This window comes from Temnothorax longispinosus, chromosome 8 (genome assembly GCF_030848805.1).
Source record: "Temnothorax longispinosus isolate EJ_2023e chromosome 8, Tlon_JGU_v1, whole genome shotgun sequence".
Taxonomy (NCBI): Eukaryota; Metazoa; Arthropoda; class Insecta; order Hymenoptera; family Formicidae; genus Temnothorax; species Temnothorax longispinosus.
Window position 1 is genome coordinate 3,355,532 of NC_092365.1, and position 21,543 is coordinate 3,377,074.

Sequence of the window (21,543 nt, forward strand, 5' to 3'; positions counted from 1 at the left end):
TTTTTATTCTTTGACATTTAATTATTGAGAGAATCAGTATAATAACCTCTATCTATACTATAACTATAACATTTTTCTCGAAGAAACTTGTTCCTAAATCTTTGTAGATAATTATTTAGAAATATAAGAAGATACATATTTCTTATTTTATAATTAACATCGGTAAGCTATATTAATGCTTGTTTATTGCTTAATGTAAATTACAAATTGATACAAAAATTGATAAAAGCATCGTTTAAAAATGTTTTTAATATGTATGTTGTGCAATGGCGGCGCACAAGTAAATAAATTCCATTTTTTCCGAATAAATATAAATAAAAAGTAGACTCGAAGTAAGCAATACCCGCAGTATGACGACAGATTGGCAACAGATTTGCTCGGATATTGCAACAGATCTGGGACACCTGATTCTCGAAAAATATCACGTATACAATATTTTATAAATGTCACTAGAAAATCACACTTTGCAAGTATGTTATTGGATGAGAATGTGTGATATTCATAACATATGTATCGTATCAATCGAATGCGATATTTTTCGAGAATTAGGCCGCTGGTATTATCTGGTGTCCGCATTAAACTAATGTTTTGTCAACAGAGTTGGTCGATATAATTTGACAGCAAATTTTGTGATTTACGAAAACTCAATAGAAAATTATTCGCTGAAATAAAATACATTATTTAAATAATTGAAATAAAATACATTATTTAAATAAAACATTATTATGAAACTCAATTTCTGCAATCAATTTGCCATTATATACCATTAGCAATTTTTTTATATTTCTGCTGACATTCTGTCGACAAAATATGCAGCGGATACTTTCAAAATCTGTTTTTGACAGATGTGGCTATCTCGGTTACGGATATAAAATCCTGCGTCTTTCAGTTCGGAAAAAACCCTTCACGTTTGTGCGGGGAATCGGGACTTAAGAGAAACTATTTAGTTTTAAAATATCTGTATAAATGATTAATAATAATCGTTCTTTGATATCAGTTGAAAATCGGTATAAAATCTACCTTGTCACGTATATGATGGAACTTTTCGGAATGAATTCCGATCGGAATTATTCGATTTTTTCTAAAAAACACAACAGAAATTTAGGATATAATTAAACAATTCCGATCTTCGTAAATTCCGTTACGTCGTAAATTTCAAGATTACGTATACATAAATTGTACACAGTTGCTGTTCAAGCTTTAGTGCGACTAGTACCGAAAAAATTACAAGAAGTTAATTATTTTTTTAATTTAATATGCATTCCTTCCGAGTCAATACAACGCTGTAAGCGTTGATTAAAAAGCTTTTCGAAACAGTCTTTGTACTCTTTTTTTTTAATCGCCTCTAAAGCCACGGTCAAAGCCTGTTCCATGTCGGGAATATTATTGTATCGCTTTCCTTCTATCGCCGATTTGAGTTTTGGGAACAACCAAAAGTCATATGGAGTCAAATCAGGCGAATGCGGGGGATGTTCGAGCGTTGTGATGTGATTTGTGGCCAAGAAATCGCACACAATCTTAGATTTGTGTTCCGGTGCATAATCGTGTAAAAGAAACCAAGACCCTTGCTCTTGGTATTCAGGAATTTCAGAAATCTTGCGCCACAAGCGATTCAGAACTTTTAAATAATAAGCAGCGTCTGCCGTTTGATCTTCCGGCATAAATTCCTTGTGGACGATTCCTTTTGAGTCAAAGAAGACGGTGAGCAATGTCTTGATTGGGCCCTTCTGCATGCGCACATTTTTTGATTTTGTCCCTTTTCGGTTCTGCTGCTCTGGGACTGGCTCATATTGGAAAAACCATGTTTTGCCACAAGTTACGATATTTTTCATAAAATTTGGATCAGTATTAGCTGCTTTTAGCATGTCTTTGCAGTGCTTTTCTCTAGCGTCTTTTTGATCGTCTCTCAGCGTGCGCGGTACAAAGCGGTTATCAATCTTACATTTGCGCAAATCTTTATCCAGAATACTGTGTACAGTTTGTCTAGTTATGTCAGTAAGCTTCGCGATGAGTGTTACAGATTGCATATAGCGGTCCGATCGAAAAATTTCAAGCACCATTTTCTCTTTTTCGGAACGACTAATTGATTTTCGTGGTATTGAATGACCGTCTGAGATATCCTCTCTACCTTTATTACGAAATTTATCATAATAATTATAAATATTTGTATCCTTAAAACAATCCTGATGACTATACACCTTGCTTAACATTTTGACCGTTTCGCCAGCTGGTATTTTCAGTTTGGCACAAAATTTAATATTGGCTCTTTGTTGCGTTTTATTATCCATAGTATTTGCTCAACGAATGTCAACGAGATTCTGTTAATTTATCAAGAGACGGCGCTGTAGAGAAAAATTTAAAAAAATTAGTCACACTATACAGACTGGACAGACTGCATGTGTATATGATTTTTATTATATGTTTATACGAACCTTTTTCACGTAGGCAAAATAAGCAGTATTGCTTATAGTTCACGCGGTTGCAATATACACAGTATACCTATACATATATATATTTCTTTTTTTTTTATATGTATAAAATCGAAATATTTAAGACCATTGGTAATTTTTCCTCATATCCTAAAAATTGTGTCCAAGGTGATAATAGTACTGAAAATAAAATAGCAAACAAAATATAAATTTCCGATACTTCTCACAACGTATGAATTTTTCATGATCCCCTCCGTAGATTATTCATTATTTACATAGATGACATGTTAAATATACAATAAATAAAAAACTCTACGTTCGATAAAAGCAAAGCTAAATGTAAAAATCGAACGGCCAACTTTCGAGCAAGACAAAGGATGCTAGTTTAAACCAACGAAAAACAATTTTATTATAATAATATAAACACAAATAGTTTAGATTTTGACTTATACCAAATTCGATTGGATATACTCATTGCGCACTGATGGAAATTTCGGCCGTTGTATACTGATTTAACCTCTAATCTTCAAAGTAAAATACAAATACACTGACTGATAAAAGACTCAATACATATTTTACTAAATAGCACAATAAAGAATATTGAGCATTTCGTTATTTAACCCGTTTATAATGAACATACACTTTATGTTAATTTGTGTATAATGGCTGTAATGTGCATCAGTGCGCACTGTGCAGAGCATATAATCAAATTCGACTTCGTTATTACTTATAATTAATCTTCCTCAAAACGCAAAAGAATAAATTTGATCAAATTATATCATAAAATACATAAAATTAAGATGTCAAAACAGTAATAAAATAAATCAATATTGACTAGTAATTTTATAATAATCTGGTAAAATACACAAGATGAAATAATAATCGAACGCATTAGGTACGTCAAAACAGTTAGATAAAATAGCTATGATTAATGTCGGACTTAATTGCGTATAATAATAATCAATAATTTCAAACGGCATTATATAAGAAGTTACAATGAAATGCAATAAAAAATTAATAAAATGTTGTGATAAATTTCGTCATTAAGAAGCGGCGAGAAACAAAGTTCCCAAATTAAAATTGATCTCCAAAGAATTGTAATCGGTGACGGCAAAAATAAATCCCTACTGTATATAATACTATACACGGTATAAAATCAAAATCATAATCTATCAATGTGATATTAAGATGAAAACAATTTATGGTTGAAACTTACTTAAGTGGTCAAAATTAATAAAATAAAAGAGAGATGATTCCGACGGGCAACCGAGAGCTTCCTCTACGTGCGATGTTCTGTCCCTGATAATCCTCAAAATCGTGCCCAAGGTGATAATAGTACTGAAAATGAAATTGCCTCAGCCGTTGCAAGAGTCTATAATACATACACGTAACAATCGAACACATTACGTCAAAACAATTACGTTAAATAAAATTAGCTGTGATTAATGTCGGACTTAATTGCGTAAATATAATAATCGAGAATTAAAACGATATGTAAGTTACAATAAAATTCAGTAAAAACTCAACAAAATGTTGTGATTATTTTCGTCGTTGGAATGAACGAAAACTAAGGTCCGCAAATTTAAAATTAATCTCCGAAGAATTGTAAACGCGCGGTGATGACAAAAATAAATCCCCACTTATTGTTAATGCCTACTATATATAGAATATTGTACATAAAATTGAAATCGTAATTTGTCAATGCGATATTATGATAAAAATAATTGATGATGGACACTTACATAAGTGGTCAGGATGAATAAAAAAAGAGAGATAATTCTGACAGTTAATCGAGAGCTTCCTCTATACGTGCGATGTTCTGTGTGAGACTAACATAGGAACAAAGGATCGCCGGTGTATCAAGTAATATAGAAAACAAAGAATAATAACAAACAGTGATCTAGACCTTCGTGTTTATAATTTAACTGTCTTAGTTAAGTCATTGAGGACGTCAAAATAGAATTCATCTAATAACTTTGAATCCTTGTTAGAATTAATTTCATCGATTTGTTACTTGATATATGTAACACTTCAGACGTAAGTCTTTTATAACAATAAGGTTCGGAAAACAATAAGGTTTTGAATTGTTTCTATCAAATGCATAATTAAAGTGCAAAATGTGCTTACACAACACCGAATGCTTCGATCCAGTTTTATATTATTTTTGTGTTCTTTTAATCTAGTACCAAGTTGGCCCCACATAAGGAACGGTTATAGACAGGAAGGATAAAATTCTGTCCGAAAATGTTTTCTTGTGAAACTAATCTGTAACATATTTGTTGTCCCTGACAATAATTAACATGAGGTCCAAAAAACTTAACGATTCTCCCCATATTTTACAGTGAAATGCAGCTGTTCACGATAATTGTTAAATTTATCTATTATACTAACGCCGTGTAAGAAATTCGGCTAAAACAAGCATGCAGGTTTATAATCTGATAAAAATATACATACTCATCTACTAAATATTTTACTTTAACTTTGCAAATCGAGATTTACAGGAATTTGAGAGATACTTTTATATTATTATAACGTGTATTAATCCGTGCGCAAATATGGTCAACGTTTATATATTGTCCAGCATCTAGCTGCTATGGATGTAAAATCTATAATGCATCAGCTGCAGTTCTTTTTCAAAGAAATTTAATCCTTACATTTTTGGAGGAAAATATCATTAGAACAAATAATTATTTGTTTTAAAATACCTGCCTAGACGTGATTAATATACATATAGACATATTTTTTCTTTGATTCTTTTATTTTGTAACATTTATTGAGACAATCAGTATAATAAACCTATCTATACTATATCTATAATATTTTTCTCGAAGAAACTTGTTCCTAAATCGTCGTAAATATATAATTCTTTAAAGAAATATGAGAAGATATATATCTCTTATTTTATAATTAACATCTGTTCATAGGCTATATTAATGCTTGTTTACTGCTTAATGTAAATTACAAATTGATACAAAAATTGATAAAAGCATCGTTTAAAAAATGTATTTAATATACAGTTAATACGTATGTTGTGTAAAGGCGGCGCACAGTTGAATAAATTCCATCTTTTTTGTTTTGAATAAATAAATAAAAAGTAGATTTGAAGTAAGCAAATTACCTGCAGTATAATAACGATAGATTGGCAATAAATTTGCTCAGATATTGTAACAGATCTGACTTGATTCTTGAAAAATATCGTATACGATATTTCGTGAAGAAATCGATTTTCGTGAATAGAAAATCACACTTTGCAAGTGTGTTACTTGTTGCGAAGTGTGATATTCATATATCGTATGCGATATTTTTCGAGAATTAAGCCGCTGGTATTATCTGGTGTCCGCATTAAACTAATGCTTTGTTGACAAAGCCTGTCGATATAATCTGACAGCAAATTTTGTGATCTAACGAAAACTTAATAGAAAATTATTCGATTTTATGTTTACAAAATAAAATGATATTTTGCAAACATTGAAATAAAATACATTATTTAAATGAAACATTATTATGTAGAAACTCAATTTCTCCAATCAATCTGCCATTATATACCGTCAGTAATTTTTTTATATTTCTGTTGACATTCTGTCGACAGAATATGCAGCGGATACTTTCAAAATCTGTTCTTGACAGATTTGGCTATCCCAGATATGGGTGATATGGATATAATCCTGCGTCCTTCTGTTCGGAAAAAAAACCCTTCACATTTGTACGGGGAATCGGGACTTAAGAGAAACTATTTAGTTTTAAAATAAATGATTAATAATCGTTCTTTGATATCAGTTGAAGATCGGTATAAAATCTATACCTGGTCACGTATATAATAGAACTTTTCGGAATAAATTCCGATCGGAATTATTCGATTTGTTCTGGAAAACACAACAGAAATTTAGGATATAATTAAACAATTCCGATTTTCGTAAATTCCGTTACGTCGTAAATTTCAAGATTACGGCCGGTATTCATAGTCCGTTCTTATTTCCAGACCGTCTTAAGTAATGTTTTAAGATGCTAACAATAACGGTAATTTTATTATTTGGATGGATTCTGAAGACTGCTTTTGATCAGACTTAAGACGATCTCAAGTATAAGCTCCGACTATGAATACCGCCTACGTCTACATGAATTGTATGCATGAGTTGCTATCCAGACTCTGATGCGACTGGTACCGAAAGAAAAAAATACCGAAAAAAACGTTAATTATTCGTTTGATTCAAGATACGTTTCTTTTGATTCAATACAACGCCCTAACCGTTTAAACATTTTTTTGAAACAGCTGTTGTACTTTTTATCCTTCATCGCCTCTAAAGCCCTTAGGACGTCATCAGGAATGTTGAACGGAATGCGATTTTGCAGTTTTTTTATACTCCTGAACAGTTTTGGGCGAAACCAAAAGTCAAATGGAGTCAAATCAGGTGAATACGGGGGGATATCGAGCGCTCTAATGCCTTTTTCGGCTAAGAAACTACGTACATTCTTAGATTTGTGCTCCGGTGAATAATCATGCAGAAGATACCAAGATCCTGGATTTTGATATTCAGGCCGAATATCATCATGATGAATAGTGTTCCACAAACGATTAAGAATACCGAAATAATAATCAGGGTTCAATGTTACACGTTCCGGTAGTATTTCTGCGCGGACGATTCCTTCCGTATCGAAGAAAACAGTCAACAAATACTTCACTGTCTGGTACTTGGGTTCAGTTTTCGGCTTTGCGTCCTTCTGCTCTGGGATCACCTCATCTTGATAAAGCCATTTCTCGCCACAAGTTACGATGTTTTTCTTGAAATCGATTTTCTTCGAATCACTGTCTTCGGCTGCTTTTAGCATGTCTCTGCAGTACTCCACTCTAGCGTCTTTTTCATCCTCCGTCAGCGTGCACGGTACGAAGCGCTCACAAACATTGCACATGTGCAAATCCTCGGTCAGAATGCGATGTATAGCGATTTTAGACAGGTTATACCAGAGGTCCTTAATGACACTTAAGGACGCACGGCGATCCGACCGAAATATGATATTAGACACTCCTAGCACGTCTCCTTCATCACGTTCTCTTTTTTCCTTCAGATAGCTTGCAAAATCAAATTTTTCGCTAAGAAATCGTTTATACCATTTCTCTACTCTAGGACGATTTAAACAGTTCCTACCGTACACCTCGTTTAGATCTTCGTACGTTTTTTCAAATGTTTTTTCCAGTTTGACGTAGAATTTAATATTAGCTAATTGTTCTAGTTTATTATTATCCATAGTATTTTTTCAACAAGTGTCAATAACGTACTGTCAGCTTATCAAGAGACGGCGCTGTAAGAAAAAATTTTAAAAAATTAGTCGCAGCACAGACGGCAGACTATGCGTATATGATTTATATTATGTTTATACGTACCCCTTTCACGTAGACAAAAATCAGTATTCTTCAGTTTACGGTTGTAATATACACACAATATGTATATATTTATCTTCCTCTTTTATGTGTATAAAATCAAAATTTAGTTATTGTTAATTTTTCCTGATAATCTTCGAAATTGTGCCCAAGGTGGTAATAATACTGAAAATAAAATTACAAACAAAATATTAATTTCCGATATTTTTGACAAAGTATGAATTTTTGATAACCCCTTCCTTCATCACACATTATTTACATATACATGACATGTTAAATATTAATTAAGAGATAAACTCTACGCTCGATAAAAGTAAAGCTATAAAAGTGAAAATCAAGCGGCTAACTTTCGAGCAAATCAAAGGATCATGTTACGTAACAATCGAACACATTACGTCAAAACAGTTAAATAAAATTAGCTGTGATTAATGTCGGACTTAATTGCGTAAATATAATAATCGAGAATTAAAACGATATGATACATGTTACAATAAAATTCAGTCAAGGGTCAATAAAACATTGTGACTATTTTCGTCATTGGAAAGAACGAAAACTAAGGTCCACAAATTTAAAATTAATCTCCGAAGAATTGTAAACGCGCGGTGATGGCAAAAATAAATCCCCACTTGTTGATAATGCCTACTATATGTATAGAATATTGTACTAAAATTGAAGTCGTAATTTGTCAATGCGATATTAAGATGAAAATAATTTATGACGGACACTTACATAAGTGGCCAGGATGAATAAAACAAGAGAAATAATTCCGACAGTTAATCGAGAGCTTCCTCTACGTGCGATGTTCTGTGTGAGACTAGGAACAAAGGATCGCCGGTGTATCAAGTAATATAGAAAACAAAGAATAATAACAAACAGTGATCTAGACCTTCGTGTTTATAATCCAACTGTCTTAGTTAAGTCCTTGAGGACGTCAAAATAGAATTCATCTAATAACTTTGAATCCTTGTTAGAATTAATTTCATCGATTTGTTACTTGATATATATGTAACACTTCAGACGTAAGTCTTTTATAACAATAAGGTTCGGAAAACAATAAGGTTTTGAATTGTTCCTATCAAATGTATAATTAAAGTGCAAAATGTGCTTACACAACACCGAATGCTTCGATCCAGTTTTATATTATTTTTGTGTTCTTTTAAACTAGTACCAAGTTGGCCCCACGTAAGGAACGGTTAGACAGGAAGGATAAAATTCTGCCCGAAAATGTTTCCTTGTGAAACTAATTTGTGACATATTTGTTGTCCCTGACAATTAACATGAGGTCCAAAAAACTTAACGATTCCCCCCATATTTTACAGTGAATTGCAGCTGTTCACGATAATTGTTAAATTTATCTATTATACTAACTCGGTTATTATTTTCGTTCGCGCTGCTAATGTGACGTCATCTGCGTAACGTTTATAAATCGGTAATCGTATACATTAAGAGGTTCAAAACTTATTCCTTAAAATCGTGCATATCGATGTTCACTATTATTAGAGATAATGGAGAGTCCATGTTTGATCTAAATGTGTGCTTATAAATATTATTCTTAACCCTTTCGGTACAGAGAATGACTATATGATAGTCTCTGTCCATTATACCGCTCGCTGCGGCCGAGCAATGAAATGTTAACTTGAAACGTTTCTGTTGACAAATTTTTTAACTGTTTTTGTTATTGAGTTTATTGAGCATTTTGTTATTTAACCCGTTTATATTAAACATACACTTTACATTAATTTGTGTACGGCTTCAATGTGCATCAGTGCGCACTCTGAGCATACAATCGAATTTGTTATTACTTATAATTAGTCTTCCTCGAAGCGTAAAAGAATAAATTTGATCAAATTATGTTATAAAATACATAAAATTGAGAAGATGTCAAAACAGTAATAAAATAAATCAATATATTGACCAATATATCATTTTATAATAATCTGGCAAAATACTTAAGATGAAACGAAATCGAACGAATTATTATGTTAGAACAGTTAGATAAAATAGCTATGATTAATGTCAGACTTAATTGCGTAAGTATAATAATCAGTAATTTTAAACGGCATGATGTGAGTTACAATAAAATGGAGTACAAATTCGATAAAATGTTGTGACAAATTTCGTCAGTGAAAAGATGGAAAGGGCGAAAAATGGAATCCCCAAATTTAAAATTAATCTCCAAAGAATTGTAATCGGTGACGGCAAAAATAAGTCCTCATATACTTTGTGCCTACTGTATAGAATACTACGCATTTTGGTAAAATCAAAGTCATAATCTGCAATATAGATAAAATTAACTTATAGTGGAAACTTACTTAAGTGGTCAAGATTAACAGAAAACTGAGAGCTTCTTTTATATGTGATGTCTCGTGTCAGACTGACATAGGAACTAAGGATCGCCGGAATACATCACGTGAAATAAAGACCAAAGAATAATAACAAACAGTGATCAAGACCTTGTGTTTATAATCTAAGACTGCGTTCCAAAACCACGCTCTTAGCGCAAAGAGCGTGCTCTGTCCTTGTTCAACTTTCTCTAAGTAACAAAGATAGAACGACGCTCGAGCGTTCAGAGCGTATTTTTGGAACGCAGCCTAAGTGTCTTAAATTTTGCTAACTCCTGGAGGACGTCAAAGTGGGAATCATCCAATAACTCCGTGTCTTTGCTAAAATTTATACCTTTAATTTGCTCTTTGAGCAAATTCTCAATTATGCATTATAAAAATGCAATATATAAATTTCCGATTTTTCTGATAAAATATGATATAAATGTGATCAAGTATAAGGTCTGTTAGTTTTAGCTAAATTTCTTGCACAATTCATCTTCTTTTTTTTTCTCTTCAACGTGAAAAGGAAGAGAAAAAAGATGAACCGTGTAAGAAATTCGGTTAAAACAAGCATGCAGGTTTATAATCTGATAAAAATATACATACTCATCTACTAAATATTTTACTTTAAGATTTACAGGAATTTGAAAGATACTTTTATGTTGTTGTTATTATAACATGTATTAATCCGTGCGCAAATATGGTCACGTTTATATATTGTCCAGCATCTGCTATGGATGTAAAATCTATAATGCATCAGCTGCAGTTCTCTTTTAAAGAAATTTAATCCTTACATTTTTGGAGGGAAATATCATCAGAACAAATAACTATTTGTTTTAAAATACCTGCATAAACGTGATTGATATACATATAGACATATTTTTTCTTTGATTCTTTTATTTTTTGACATTTATTGAGAGAATCAGTATAATAACTTATCTATACTATATCTATAACATTTTTCTCGAAGAAACTTGTTTCTAAATCGTCGTAAATAATTCTTTAGAAATATGAGAAGATATAATATCTTTCATTTTATAATTAACATCTGTTCATAGGCTATATTAATGCTTGTTTACTGCTTAATGTAAATTACAAATTGATAAAAGCATCGTTTAAAAATGTATTTAATATGTAGTTAATATGTATGTTGTATAAAGGCGGCGCACAGTTGAATAAATTCCATCTTTTCTGTGAATAAATAAATAAAAAGGACTGGACTCGAAGTAAGCAGACTACTCGCAGTATGACGACAGATTGGCAACATATTTGCTCAGATATTGCAACAGATCTGGGACCTGATTCTCGAAAAAATATCACATATATATACGATATTTATGAATGTCACAAAATAAAAATATTATTTGTAAACATTGAAATGAAATACATTATTTAAATGAAACATTTTTATGCAGAAACTCAATTTCTCCGATCAATCTGCCATTATATATCGTCAGTAATTTTTTTATATTTCTGTTGACATTCTGTCGACAAAATATGCAGCGGATACTTTCAAAATCTGTTTTTGACAGATGTGGCTATCTCGGATATGGATATAAAATCTAATCCTGCGTCCTTCTGTTCGGAAAAAAAACCCTTCACGGGGAATCGGGACTTAAGAAAAACTATTTAGTTTTAAATATCTGCATAAATGATTAATAATAATCGTTCTTTGATATCAGTTGAAAATCGGTATAAAATCTACCTTGTCACGTATATGATGGAACTTTTCGGAATGAATTCCGATCGGAATTATTCGATTTTTATTAAAAAACACAACAGAAATTTAGGATATAATTAAACAATTCCGATCTTCGTAAATTCCGTTACGTTGTAAAATTCAAGATTACGTATACATAAATTGTACACAGTTGCTGTTCAAGCTTTAGTGCGACTGGTACCGAAAAAATTACAAGAAGTTAATTATTTTTTTAATTCAATATGCATTCCTTTCGAGTCAATACAACGCTGTAAGCGTTGATTAAAAAGCTTTTCGAAACAGTAATTGTACTCCGTTTCCGGAATCTTCTCTAAAGCCGTGGTCAAAGCCTGTTCCATGTCGAGAATATTATTGTATCGCTTTTTTTTTATTGCCGATTGGAGTTTTGGGAACAACCAAAAGTCATATGGAGTCAAATCAGGCGAATGCGGGGGATGTTCGAGCGTTGTGATGTGATTTGTGGCCAAGAAATCGCATACAATTTTGGTTTTGTGCGCCGGTGCATTACTGTGCAGAAGAGACCAAGACCCTTGCTCTTGGTATTCAAGAATTTCAGAAATCTTGCGCCACAAGCGATTCAGAACATCTAAATAATAAGCAGCGTCTGCCGTTTGATCTTCCGGCATAAATTCTGCGTAGATCATTCTTTTCGAATCAAAGAAAACGGTGAGGAATGTCTTGATTGGGCCCTTCTGCATGCGCACTTTTTTCGATTTTGTTCCTTTTTGGTTCTGCTGCTCTGGGAGTGGCTCATATTGGAAAAACCATGTTTTGCCACAAGTTACGATATTTTTCATAAAATTTGAATCAGTATTAGCTGCTTTTAGCATGTCTTTGCAGTGCTTCTCTCTGGCGTCTTTTTGATCCTCCCTCAGCGTGCGCGGTACAAAGCGGTTATCAACCTTACATTTGCCTAAATAATCTTTTAGAATTCTGTAAAAAGATGTTTCAGGTATGTCAATGAGGTTGTTGATGAGTGTTGTGGACACATAGGGGTCCGACCGAATGATTTCAAGCACCATTTTCTCTTTTTCGGAACGACTAATTAATTTTCGTGGTATTGAATTACCGTCTGAGATATTCTCTCTGCCTTTATTACGAAATTGATTATAATGTTTATAAATATTTGAATCCTTATAACAATCCTGTTGACTATACACCATGTTTAACATTTTGACCGTTTCGCCAGCTGGTATTTTCAGTTTGGCACAAAATTTAATATTGGCTCTTTGTTGCGTTTTATTATCCATAGTATTTGCTCAACGAATGTCAATGAGATTCTGTTAATTTATCAAAAGATGGCGCTGTAGAAAAAAATTAAAAAAAATTAGTCACACTACAGACTGGACAGACTGCATGTGTATATGATTTATATTATATGTTTATACGAACCTTTTTCACGTAGGCAAAATAAGCAGTATTGCTTATAGTTCACACGGTTGCAATATACACAGTATACCTATACATATATATATATATTTCTTTTTTTTTTATATGTATAAAATCGAAATATTTAAGACCATTGGTAATTTTTCCTCATATCCTAAAAATTGTGTCCAAGGTGATAATAGTACTGAAAATAAAATAGCAAACAAAATATAAATTTCCGATACTTCTGACAACGTATGAATTTTTCATGATTCCCTCCGTAGATTATTCATTATTTACATAGATGACATGAAATATACAATAAATAAAAAACTCTACATTCGATAAAAGCAAAGTTAAATGTAAAAATCGAACGGCCAACTTTCGAACAAGACAAAGGATGCTAGTTTAAACCAACAAAAAACAATTTTAATATAATAATATAAACACAAATAGTTTTAGGTTTTGACTTTGTACCAAATTCGATTGGATATACTCATTGCGCACTGATGGATATTACGGCCGTTGTATACTGATTTAACCTCTAATCTTCAAAGTAAAATACAAATACCCTGACTGATAAAAGACTCAATACATATTTTACTAAATAGCACAATAAAGAATATTGAACATTTCGTTATTTAACCCGTTTATAATGAACATACACTTTATGTTAATTTGTGTATAATGGCTGTAATGTGCATCAGTGCGCACTGTGCAGAGCAATATAATCGAATTCGACTTCGTTATTACTTATAATTAATCTTCCTCGAAACGCAAAACAATAAATTTGATTAAATTATATCATAAAATACATAAAATTAAGATGTCAAAACAGTAATAAAATAAATCAATATTGAGTAGTAATTTTATAATAATCTGGTAAAATACACAAGATGAAATAATAATCGAACGCATTAGGTACGTCAAAACAGTTAGATAAAATAGCTATGATTAATGTCGGACTTAATTGCGTATAATAATAATCAATAATTTTAAACGGCATTATATAAGACGTTACAATGAAATGCAATAAAAAATCAATAAAATGTTGTGATAAATTTCGTCATTAAGAAGCGGCGAGAAACAAAGTTCCCAAATTAAAATTGATCTCCAAAGAATTGTAATCGGTGACGGCAAAAATAAATCCCTACTGTATATAATACTATACACGGTATAAAATCAAAATCATCATAATCTATCAATGTGATATTAAGATGAAAACAATTATGGTTGAAACTTACTTAATATAAGTGGTCAAGATTAATAAAATAAAAGAGAGATGATTCAATTTGTCAATGCGATATTAAGATAAAAATAATAATTTATGATAGACACTTACTTAAGTGGCCAGTGGCCAGGATGAATAAAACAAGAGAGATAATTCCGACAATTAATCGAGTAGAGCTTCCTCTACGATATTCTGTGTCAGACTAACATAGGAACAAAGGATCGCCGGTGTATCAAGTAATATAGAAAACAAAGAATATATACATACATATAATAACAAACAGTGGTCTAGACTTTCGTGTTTATAATCCAACTGTCTTAGTTAAGTCCTTGAGGACGTCAAAATAGAATTTATCTATAATAACTCTGAATCCTTGTTAAAATTAATTTCATCGATTTGTTACTTGATATATATGTAACACTTCAGACGTAAGTCTTTTATAACAATAAGGTTCGGAAAACGATAAAGTTTTGAATTGTTCCTATCAAATGTATAATTAAAGTGCAGAATGTGCTTACACAACACTGAATGCTTCAATCTAGTTTTATATTATTTTTGTGTTCATTTAAAATCTAGTACCAAGTTGGCCCCACGTAAGGAACGGTTAGACAGAAAGGATAAAATTCTGCCCGAAAATGTTTTCTTGTGAAACTAATCTGTGACATATTTGTTGTCCCTGACAATTATGAGGTCCAAAAAACTTAACGATTCTCCCGTTAAATTGATCTATTATACTAACTCGGTTATTATTTTCGTTCGCGCTGCTAATGTGACGTCATCTGCGTAACGTTTATAAATCGGTAATCATATATATATTAAGAGGTTCAAAACTTATTCCTTAAGATCGTGCATATCGATGTTCACTCTACTATTAGAGATAATAGAGAGTCCATGTTTGATCTAAATGTGTGCTTATAAATATTATTCTTAACCCTTTCGGTAGAGAGAATGATATGATTAGACTCTATCCACATGCTGCTCACTGCGGCCGAGCAACTTGAAATGTTAACTTGAAACGTTTCTGTTGACAAATTTTTTAACTGTTTTTGTTATTGAGTTTATTGAGCATTTTGTTATTTAACCCGTTTATATTAAACATACACTTTACATTAATTTGTGTACGGCTTCAATGTGCATCAGTGCGCACTCTGAGCATACAATCGAATTTGTTATTACTTATAATTAGTCTTCCTCGAAGCGTAAAAGAATAAATTTGATCAAATTATGTTATAAAATACATAAAATTGAGAAGATGTCAAAACAATAATAAAATAAATCAATATATTGACCAATATATCATTTTATAATAATCTGGTAAAATACTTAAGATGAAACGAAATCGAACGAATTATTATGTTAAAACAATTAGATAAAATATGATTAATGTCAGACTTAATTGCGTAAGTATAATAATCAGTAATTTTAAACGGCATGATGTGAGTTACAATAAAATGCAGTAAAAAATTGATAAAATGTTGTGACAAATTTCGTCAGTGAAAAGATGGAAAACGCGAAAAATGGAGTTTAAAATTTAAAATTGATCTCTGAAGAATTGTAATCGCTAACAGCAAAAATAAGTCCTCATATAATTTGTGCCTACTGTGTAAAATACTATTAGTTTTAGCTAAACTTCTTGCACAATTCATCTTCTTTCTTTTTCTCTTCAACGTGAAAAGGATGAGAGGAAAGATGAACCGTGTAGGAAATTCGGCTAAAACAAGCATGCATTGCAGGTTTATACATATAATCTGATAAAGTGATAAAAATATAAAATTCCGATGAAATATAAATCTTCGATGATCCTCTCCGTAGATTCTTCATTATCAACATAGATGACATGTTAAACACAGTTTACATGGTATACACGTAAATGTAAATCATTAATTATATGTTTTTACACGTAAATGCTCAGTGATACCGACAGCAACGGATAATTTAGGTAACTGTAAGAGTATTATCTAAAGTAAGTCAGATAAGTCACTGCTTTATCGGTAATGTATCGTCACGTAACGTATCAAACGAAAAACATCAAAACGTGACGTGTCCGTCTCTCCGTCATACGTATGGTTTGACAGCTCGGTGGGTGCACAAGACCGGACTAGATTGACAGACTTCTGAGAATTCCGCTCTATATGCGACACCAGGTGCGCGCTCGACGTCTCCCGGGGATCGCAGCGGTGGTCGCGTGTGTCACGTAACTTGACTGGCAGCCTCCGGCTGCCAACCGTGTACGAGTGTCGCCCGGGTGTCGCGCGCGCGCGCGCGAGGTTAGGTTCCTCGAAAAAAACGGGTGACCCGTCCCCGGTCACGATGAGCCTGCGCGACCGTCAGATAAACGCCCTGAAGCAGATGCTGAATCTGAATCAGCCCGAGCCGCGGCTCGAGGGCGCGGTGCCCACGTGGAAGATTCTCGTTTACGATCGCCTGGGCCAGGACATCATATCGCCGCTCATCTCCGTCAAGGAGCTGCGCGAGCTCGGCATCACGCTGCACATGCAGCTCCACTCGGACCGCGACTCCATCCCCGAGGTGCCGGCGATCTACTTCTGCGCGCCCACCGACGAGAACCTCGGCAGGATCGGCCAGGACCTGCAGAACGGCCTTTACGACGTCTACCACCTCAACTTCATCTCGCCGATCAGCCGGCAGAGGATGGAGGACCTGGCGGCCGCCGCCTTGCTCGGCGGCGTCGTCGCCAGCATCCACAAGGTGTTCGATCAGTACCTGAACTTCATCACCCTGGAGGACGATCTGTTCGTCCTGCGGCATCAGAACAGCGACGTGATATCCTACCACGCGATCAATCGCGGCGACGTCAAGGACAGCGAGATGGAGTCCGTGATGGACATCATCGTGGACTGCCTGTTCTCGGTGTTCGTCACTCTGGGCACCGTGCCGATCATAAGGTGTCCCAGGGGCAACGCCGCCGAGATGGTCGCCAAGATGATCGACAAGAAGCTGCGGGAGAACGTGTGGGACGCGAGGAACAACCTGTTCGAGGGCGAGGCGTCCGCTACCGGCCACTACAGTTTCCAGAGGCCTCTGCTCATCGTGCTGGACCGCAACGTCGACATGGCCACGCCGCTGCACCACACGTGGACATACCAGGCGTTGGCGCACGACGTTCTCGAGATGACGTTGAACAGGCTCGTCGTGGAGGAGAGCGTGGGACGGTCACCCGCCGGTGGAACACGCTCCAAGACGCGCGCCTACGAGCTGGACAACCGGGACCGTTTCTGGTGCCAGCACAAGGGCAGCCCGTTCCCCCGAGTGGCGGAGGCCATACAGGAGGAGCTCGAGCAGTATCGCACCTTCGAGGAGGACGTGAAGAAGCTCAAGTCCTCCATGGGCATCGACAACGACAACGAGATGGCTTTGTCCATGGTGTCCAATAACACGGCCCGTCTGACCAGCGCCGTAAATTCTTTGCCGCAGCTCCTGGAGATGAAGCGGCTGATCGACATGCACACGTCGGTGGCCACCGGTATCCTGAACGCCATCAAGTCGAGACGGCTCGACACGTTCTTCGAGCTGGAGGAGAAAATCATGAGCAAGCAAACGCTCGACCGGAGCGTGTTCGAGACCATCGGCGACCCGGACTGCGGCACTGCCGAGGACAAGCTGCGTCTGGCTATTATTTATTTCATTTGCACGAACATGTCCGACGCGGAGTACGGCAAGCTCGAGGCGGCGCTCACCGCGGCCGGCTGCGACCTGAACCCGCTGATATACGTAAAGCGTTTGCGCAACTACACCAGGATAGCCGAGATCCAGAGCAGCTACGAGGGCGGCGGCACCAAGACGGTCAGCATGTTCTCCAAGCTGATGAATCAGGGCTCGTCGTTCGTCATGGAGGGCGTGAAGAATCTGGTGGTGAAGAAGCACAATCTGCCCGTCACCAAGATCGTGGACGAGCTGATGGAGTCCAAGCAGTCCTCGCGCACCGAGGACTACCTCTACCTGGACCCGAAGCAGCTCAAGCACAACGAGCAGATGCCGAAGAACCGGCCGACGTTCCAGGACGTGATAGTCTTCGTGGTCGGCGGCGGCAATTACATCGAGTACCAGAATCTGGTGGACTATGTGAAGCAACGAAGCGGTGCCGGGGTGAATAAACGAGTCATCTACGGCTCCACGACCTTCATCAACGCCAAGCAATTGCTCAGGCAACTTTCTCTGCTCGGCCAGGAAGCTCACTCGTGAACGGACATGAATGCTTTTATCATCCTCGCCAACCGTATTGCGCGTTTCCCCCCTTCCGCCCCTCCCCCTCTGCCCCTATCCCTCGTCGTTCTTTCACCCGCGCGATATTTAATAACTATGCATTTTTTTTAATGAGGTCATTGTTAGCTCTTGTATAAAGTGTACGATAAATGAATAAAACCCGGTTCATTATTTTCAACGATGCCTCTCCCGTGCCTTCGACTTTCCCTACCCTCCCGCCGCGCGCCTGCCACGTGTTCCTCGTCTCTTTCTCGCGCCCGTGTGTGTGCGCGACTGCATTCAATTTGTTTGGTCGATCAGTCGTGCACGGCAGATACATATGCTTCCTTCTCTCTGTGACATATTTTTTTAAAGCGTATAAACTCTCACGTTGATACGTTCGTTGAAAATTAATTAAAAGGATATTTTGAAAAAGAAAAAGAAATGGCGCAAGATGAGTCGAGAAATCTTGTGCATAGAGCTGTTATCCCGATCAATTCACAGAAAGCAGTTTCGGAGTACTTTATATCCAAGCAAGAGGAACGTCAGGCTATCAAGTAACGTAATTAGAAAACAATTATAAATGTTGTAACAAAGTATTCTTAATTGTTCTTAATATATGCCGAGGGATTATGCGTCAGAAAAATAAGAAATAATTAGAAGATAATTGTGGGGAATGTAAAAATAGAGATGTACAAGATAAACGATCCATTGTAACACGCAACAATTGATTAAGAATACGAAACAGACAGTCTAATACAATAGAATTACGAACTTTCACGTTTTTGTTTTATTTTATAATAGGAAAATTATATTTTTAATAAACTTTGAAATAAGATTTAATTTAATATGTTTCATGTTTCGTTATTTGTCACAATTATAAATTATATTTTTGTCACGTTAAAAAATAATGTTAGAAAATATCCGGAATGGGACAAGGCGAGGGTTTGCCCGGCGACAGAGGTGATCAGGGCTCGTCGGGAGTTGACCCAGGTTGAAGAAATATTAAAGGAGAAACGAGCGGAACAAGAGATAAAACGTAAATACATGGACGAGCAATGGGAGGAGGCGAGAAAGCAGCAATTGCAGTTGCGGCAATCTTTTGTAAAGTTTAATACGCTCGTGAAGGAGAACGTCGAGAAGCGCGAGCGAGCCGAGCAGAAGATCAAAGAGGAGAACGAACGCCAAGAGAAATACAAGCGAGAAGTACGGAGTCGATATAGGGAATAAATGTTAGAAGCTCCGAGTTTCGCGATTTTAATTTTTAATCGAACAATTATTAAAAATATGAAAAAAAAGGATTTATATATTGATCGTAACTGATATTACTTTTTTATTAGATCGAGGAATTGGAGCAGAAATTGCGCTACATGAGAGACGTGCGCGATAAAATGCAGCGATACGTAGGGGAATACAGGAAGTACCAAAATTACTTGGACAGGGTCGTGAACGAGACGAACGAGTTTCAGTCGATCAACGAAATTTTTAATCGCTACGAAACTTTAGTCGAGGCCAGACAAGCGTTGTCTGATCATCAAGACAGGAACCTCCAGATGCTAGAAGACAAAGGAACAGAAATAGTATTGTTTTAACAATCATCAATTTTTCGTATCTCGAATCATCGTGGTCCTACAAATTCTCATTATCTTTTTTTGAATTATTTAATTTAATCGCCCCTTACTTAAATATTGCAGTGATAATTGATGTGAATTAACACGATTCGCAATTACGACTGCTTTATTGATTTTCATTCCGCAAACAACTCAAAATACTTCCCTGAACTTTTTATTGAAATATCTTTATCTCTGTTTCTTTTTTATTTTATCGTGCTTTTTACCCATGCTTAATTCGCATATATCATTTTTCAATTGTCAATCGCGTTTTTAATCGTATAAAATTATTTTACGTGTTTAATATCTCTTGGCTTTCAAATAGTATTCTCCCTGCCCTCTTCCCTTCTCAGTAAAAAGAAAGATTGGAAAGCTGAGAGTTATAGAGATAATTTTTTTACGTGCAGCATCACTTGACGGAAGTCAAAACGCAAGTATTAATGGGCCTGAATAATAAATTGGCGCAACTGCAAGCGAGATACGATCGGGCGAAAGCGCAGGAATTGAAATGGGAGACGATCGTATCGAAGATAAAGGAGACCGCCGCGACGAAAAACTTGGAGCTTACGCAAGTGAAGGCGTGCTGCTGGAACATCTATCAGCAGATTTGCAAGAGGAAAGAGATACCCGTCAAGGTGAGCAGCGAGGACGTCGAGCAACAGCTGATTCACATCAAGCGCACCATCCTTGAATTGAAGCGCATTATCAAGACCGTCAAGAAGAAGGTGCGGGAAGAGAAAGGCTTGCCGCAATAGAGCTATCTATCATCCCATTACCGCGACCGATTGCGATTCTTCGGTGTCGTAAAGCCGGCGGATGAGTGACGACAAAGTAAATGAATGAAACACTCGGTAACAAAAAAGTCCAAGTTATACCACCTTCGTAAAAAGTGTAAATGATGTTTTTTTTTTTAAATCTATATACATATATCTCAAAATGGATTTAAGTAAAATAAATCATTATATAATTCAAAAAGTCGATACGCAGAGTTATTTTCTTTGTGACGTGATTGCGCGTTTGCGGCGATCTGGTGATTCCCTCGCGGGCTGAATCCTCGTAAGCTTCACACAAACGTTATTACGATGCAAAAGGTCACGTCGCAAATCCACGAAGAAAATACGTCGTTAATTCGCTTTATTGATAACGTCTTTGAATAATCTTCCTAGCTGCCGGTAAGTGACAGGCGGACACGTTGTGAAGCAGCTCCGTATAATCCTCCATGAGCCTTTGTCGCAGCTTCTGCATGGCTTCGGCACGTGTCAGCGGCACCTCCAAGCCCTC

At 35.6% G+C, this 21,543-nt stretch overlaps 3 protein-coding genes and 1 long non-coding RNA gene across 4 annotated transcripts; 2 read left to right on the top strand and 2 right to left on the bottom strand.

The window, feature by feature from the left end:
• Window positions 1-106: 106 nt before the first annotated feature.
• Window positions 107-10,207, bottom strand: LOC139817783 (uncharacterized). Its single transcript, XM_071786084.1, has 4 exons — window positions 10,119-10,207; window positions 7,810-7,971; window positions 6,626-7,727; window positions 107-2,296 (listed from the first exon to the last, which is right to left on the bottom strand). Exons 3-4 carry the CDS (start codon window positions 7,671-7,673, stop codon window positions 1,239-1,241), a joined length of 2,106 nt encoding a protein of 701 aa, XP_071642185.1. The 5' UTR covers window positions 7,674-7,727; window positions 7,810-7,971; window positions 10,119-10,207; the 3' UTR covers window positions 107-1,238.
• A 1,509-nt stretch (window positions 10,208-11,716) lies between these two features.
• On the bottom strand, window positions 11,717-14,508 carry LOC139818144 (uncharacterized). The gene is made up of 3 exons (XR_011733399.1): window positions 14,463-14,508; window positions 13,243-13,423; window positions 11,717-13,154 (listed from the first exon to the last, which is right to left on the bottom strand). It is a non-coding gene; the product is annotated as an uncharacterized lncRNA (long non-coding RNA).
• Window positions 14,509-16,476: 1,968 nt separating this feature from the next.
• Slh (sec1 family domain containing Slh) lies at window positions 16,477-18,851 on the top strand. The gene has a single exon (XM_071786730.1). It carries the CDS (start codon window positions 16,760-16,762, stop codon window positions 18,650-18,652), a length of 1,893 nt encoding a protein of 630 aa, XP_071642831.1. The 5' UTR covers window positions 16,477-16,759; the 3' UTR covers window positions 18,653-18,851.
• Window positions 18,852-18,999: 148 nt separating this feature from the next.
• Window positions 19,000-21,379, top strand: LOC139818164 (coiled-coil domain-containing protein 42 homolog). Its single transcript, XM_071786740.1, has 4 exons — window positions 19,000-19,209; window positions 19,570-19,858; window positions 19,993-20,232; window positions 20,670-21,379. The coding sequence occupies exons 1-4, from the start codon at window positions 19,097-19,099 to the stop codon at window positions 21,015-21,017; spliced, it is 990 nt and encodes a 329-aa protein (XP_071642841.1). The 5' UTR covers window positions 19,000-19,096; the 3' UTR covers window positions 21,018-21,379.
• Window positions 21,380-21,543: the final 164 nt, after the last annotated feature.

What these genes read in the sequence shown, in the direction of transcription:
- LOC139817783 (XM_071786084.1), bottom strand. Translation starts at nt 7,673, where the DNA reads ATGGATAATAATAAACTAGAACAATTAGCTAATATTAAATTCTACGTC. An exon ending in GTATCTTGAATCAAACGAAT is followed by an intron (nt 2,297 to 6,625) that starts AATTAACGTTTT and finishes ACATTCGTTGAG; the next exon opens with CAAATACTATGGATAATAAA.
- Slh (XM_071786730.1), top strand. Translation starts at nt 16,760, where the DNA reads ATGAGCCTGCGCGACCGTCAGATAAACGCCCTGAAGCAGATGCTGAAT.
- LOC139818164 (XM_071786740.1), top strand. Translation starts at nt 19,097, where the DNA reads ATGGCGCAAGATGAGTCGAGAAATCTTGTGCATAGAGCTGTTATCCCG. An exon ending in GAGGAACGTCAGGCTATCAA is followed by an intron (nt 19,210 to 19,569) that starts GTAACGTAATTA and finishes AAATAATGTTAG; the next exon opens with AAAATATCCGGAATGGGACA. An exon ending in AAGAGAAATACAAGCGAGAA is followed by an intron (nt 19,859 to 19,992) that starts GTACGGAGTCGA and finishes CTTTTTTATTAG; the next exon opens with ATCGAGGAATTGGAGCAGAA.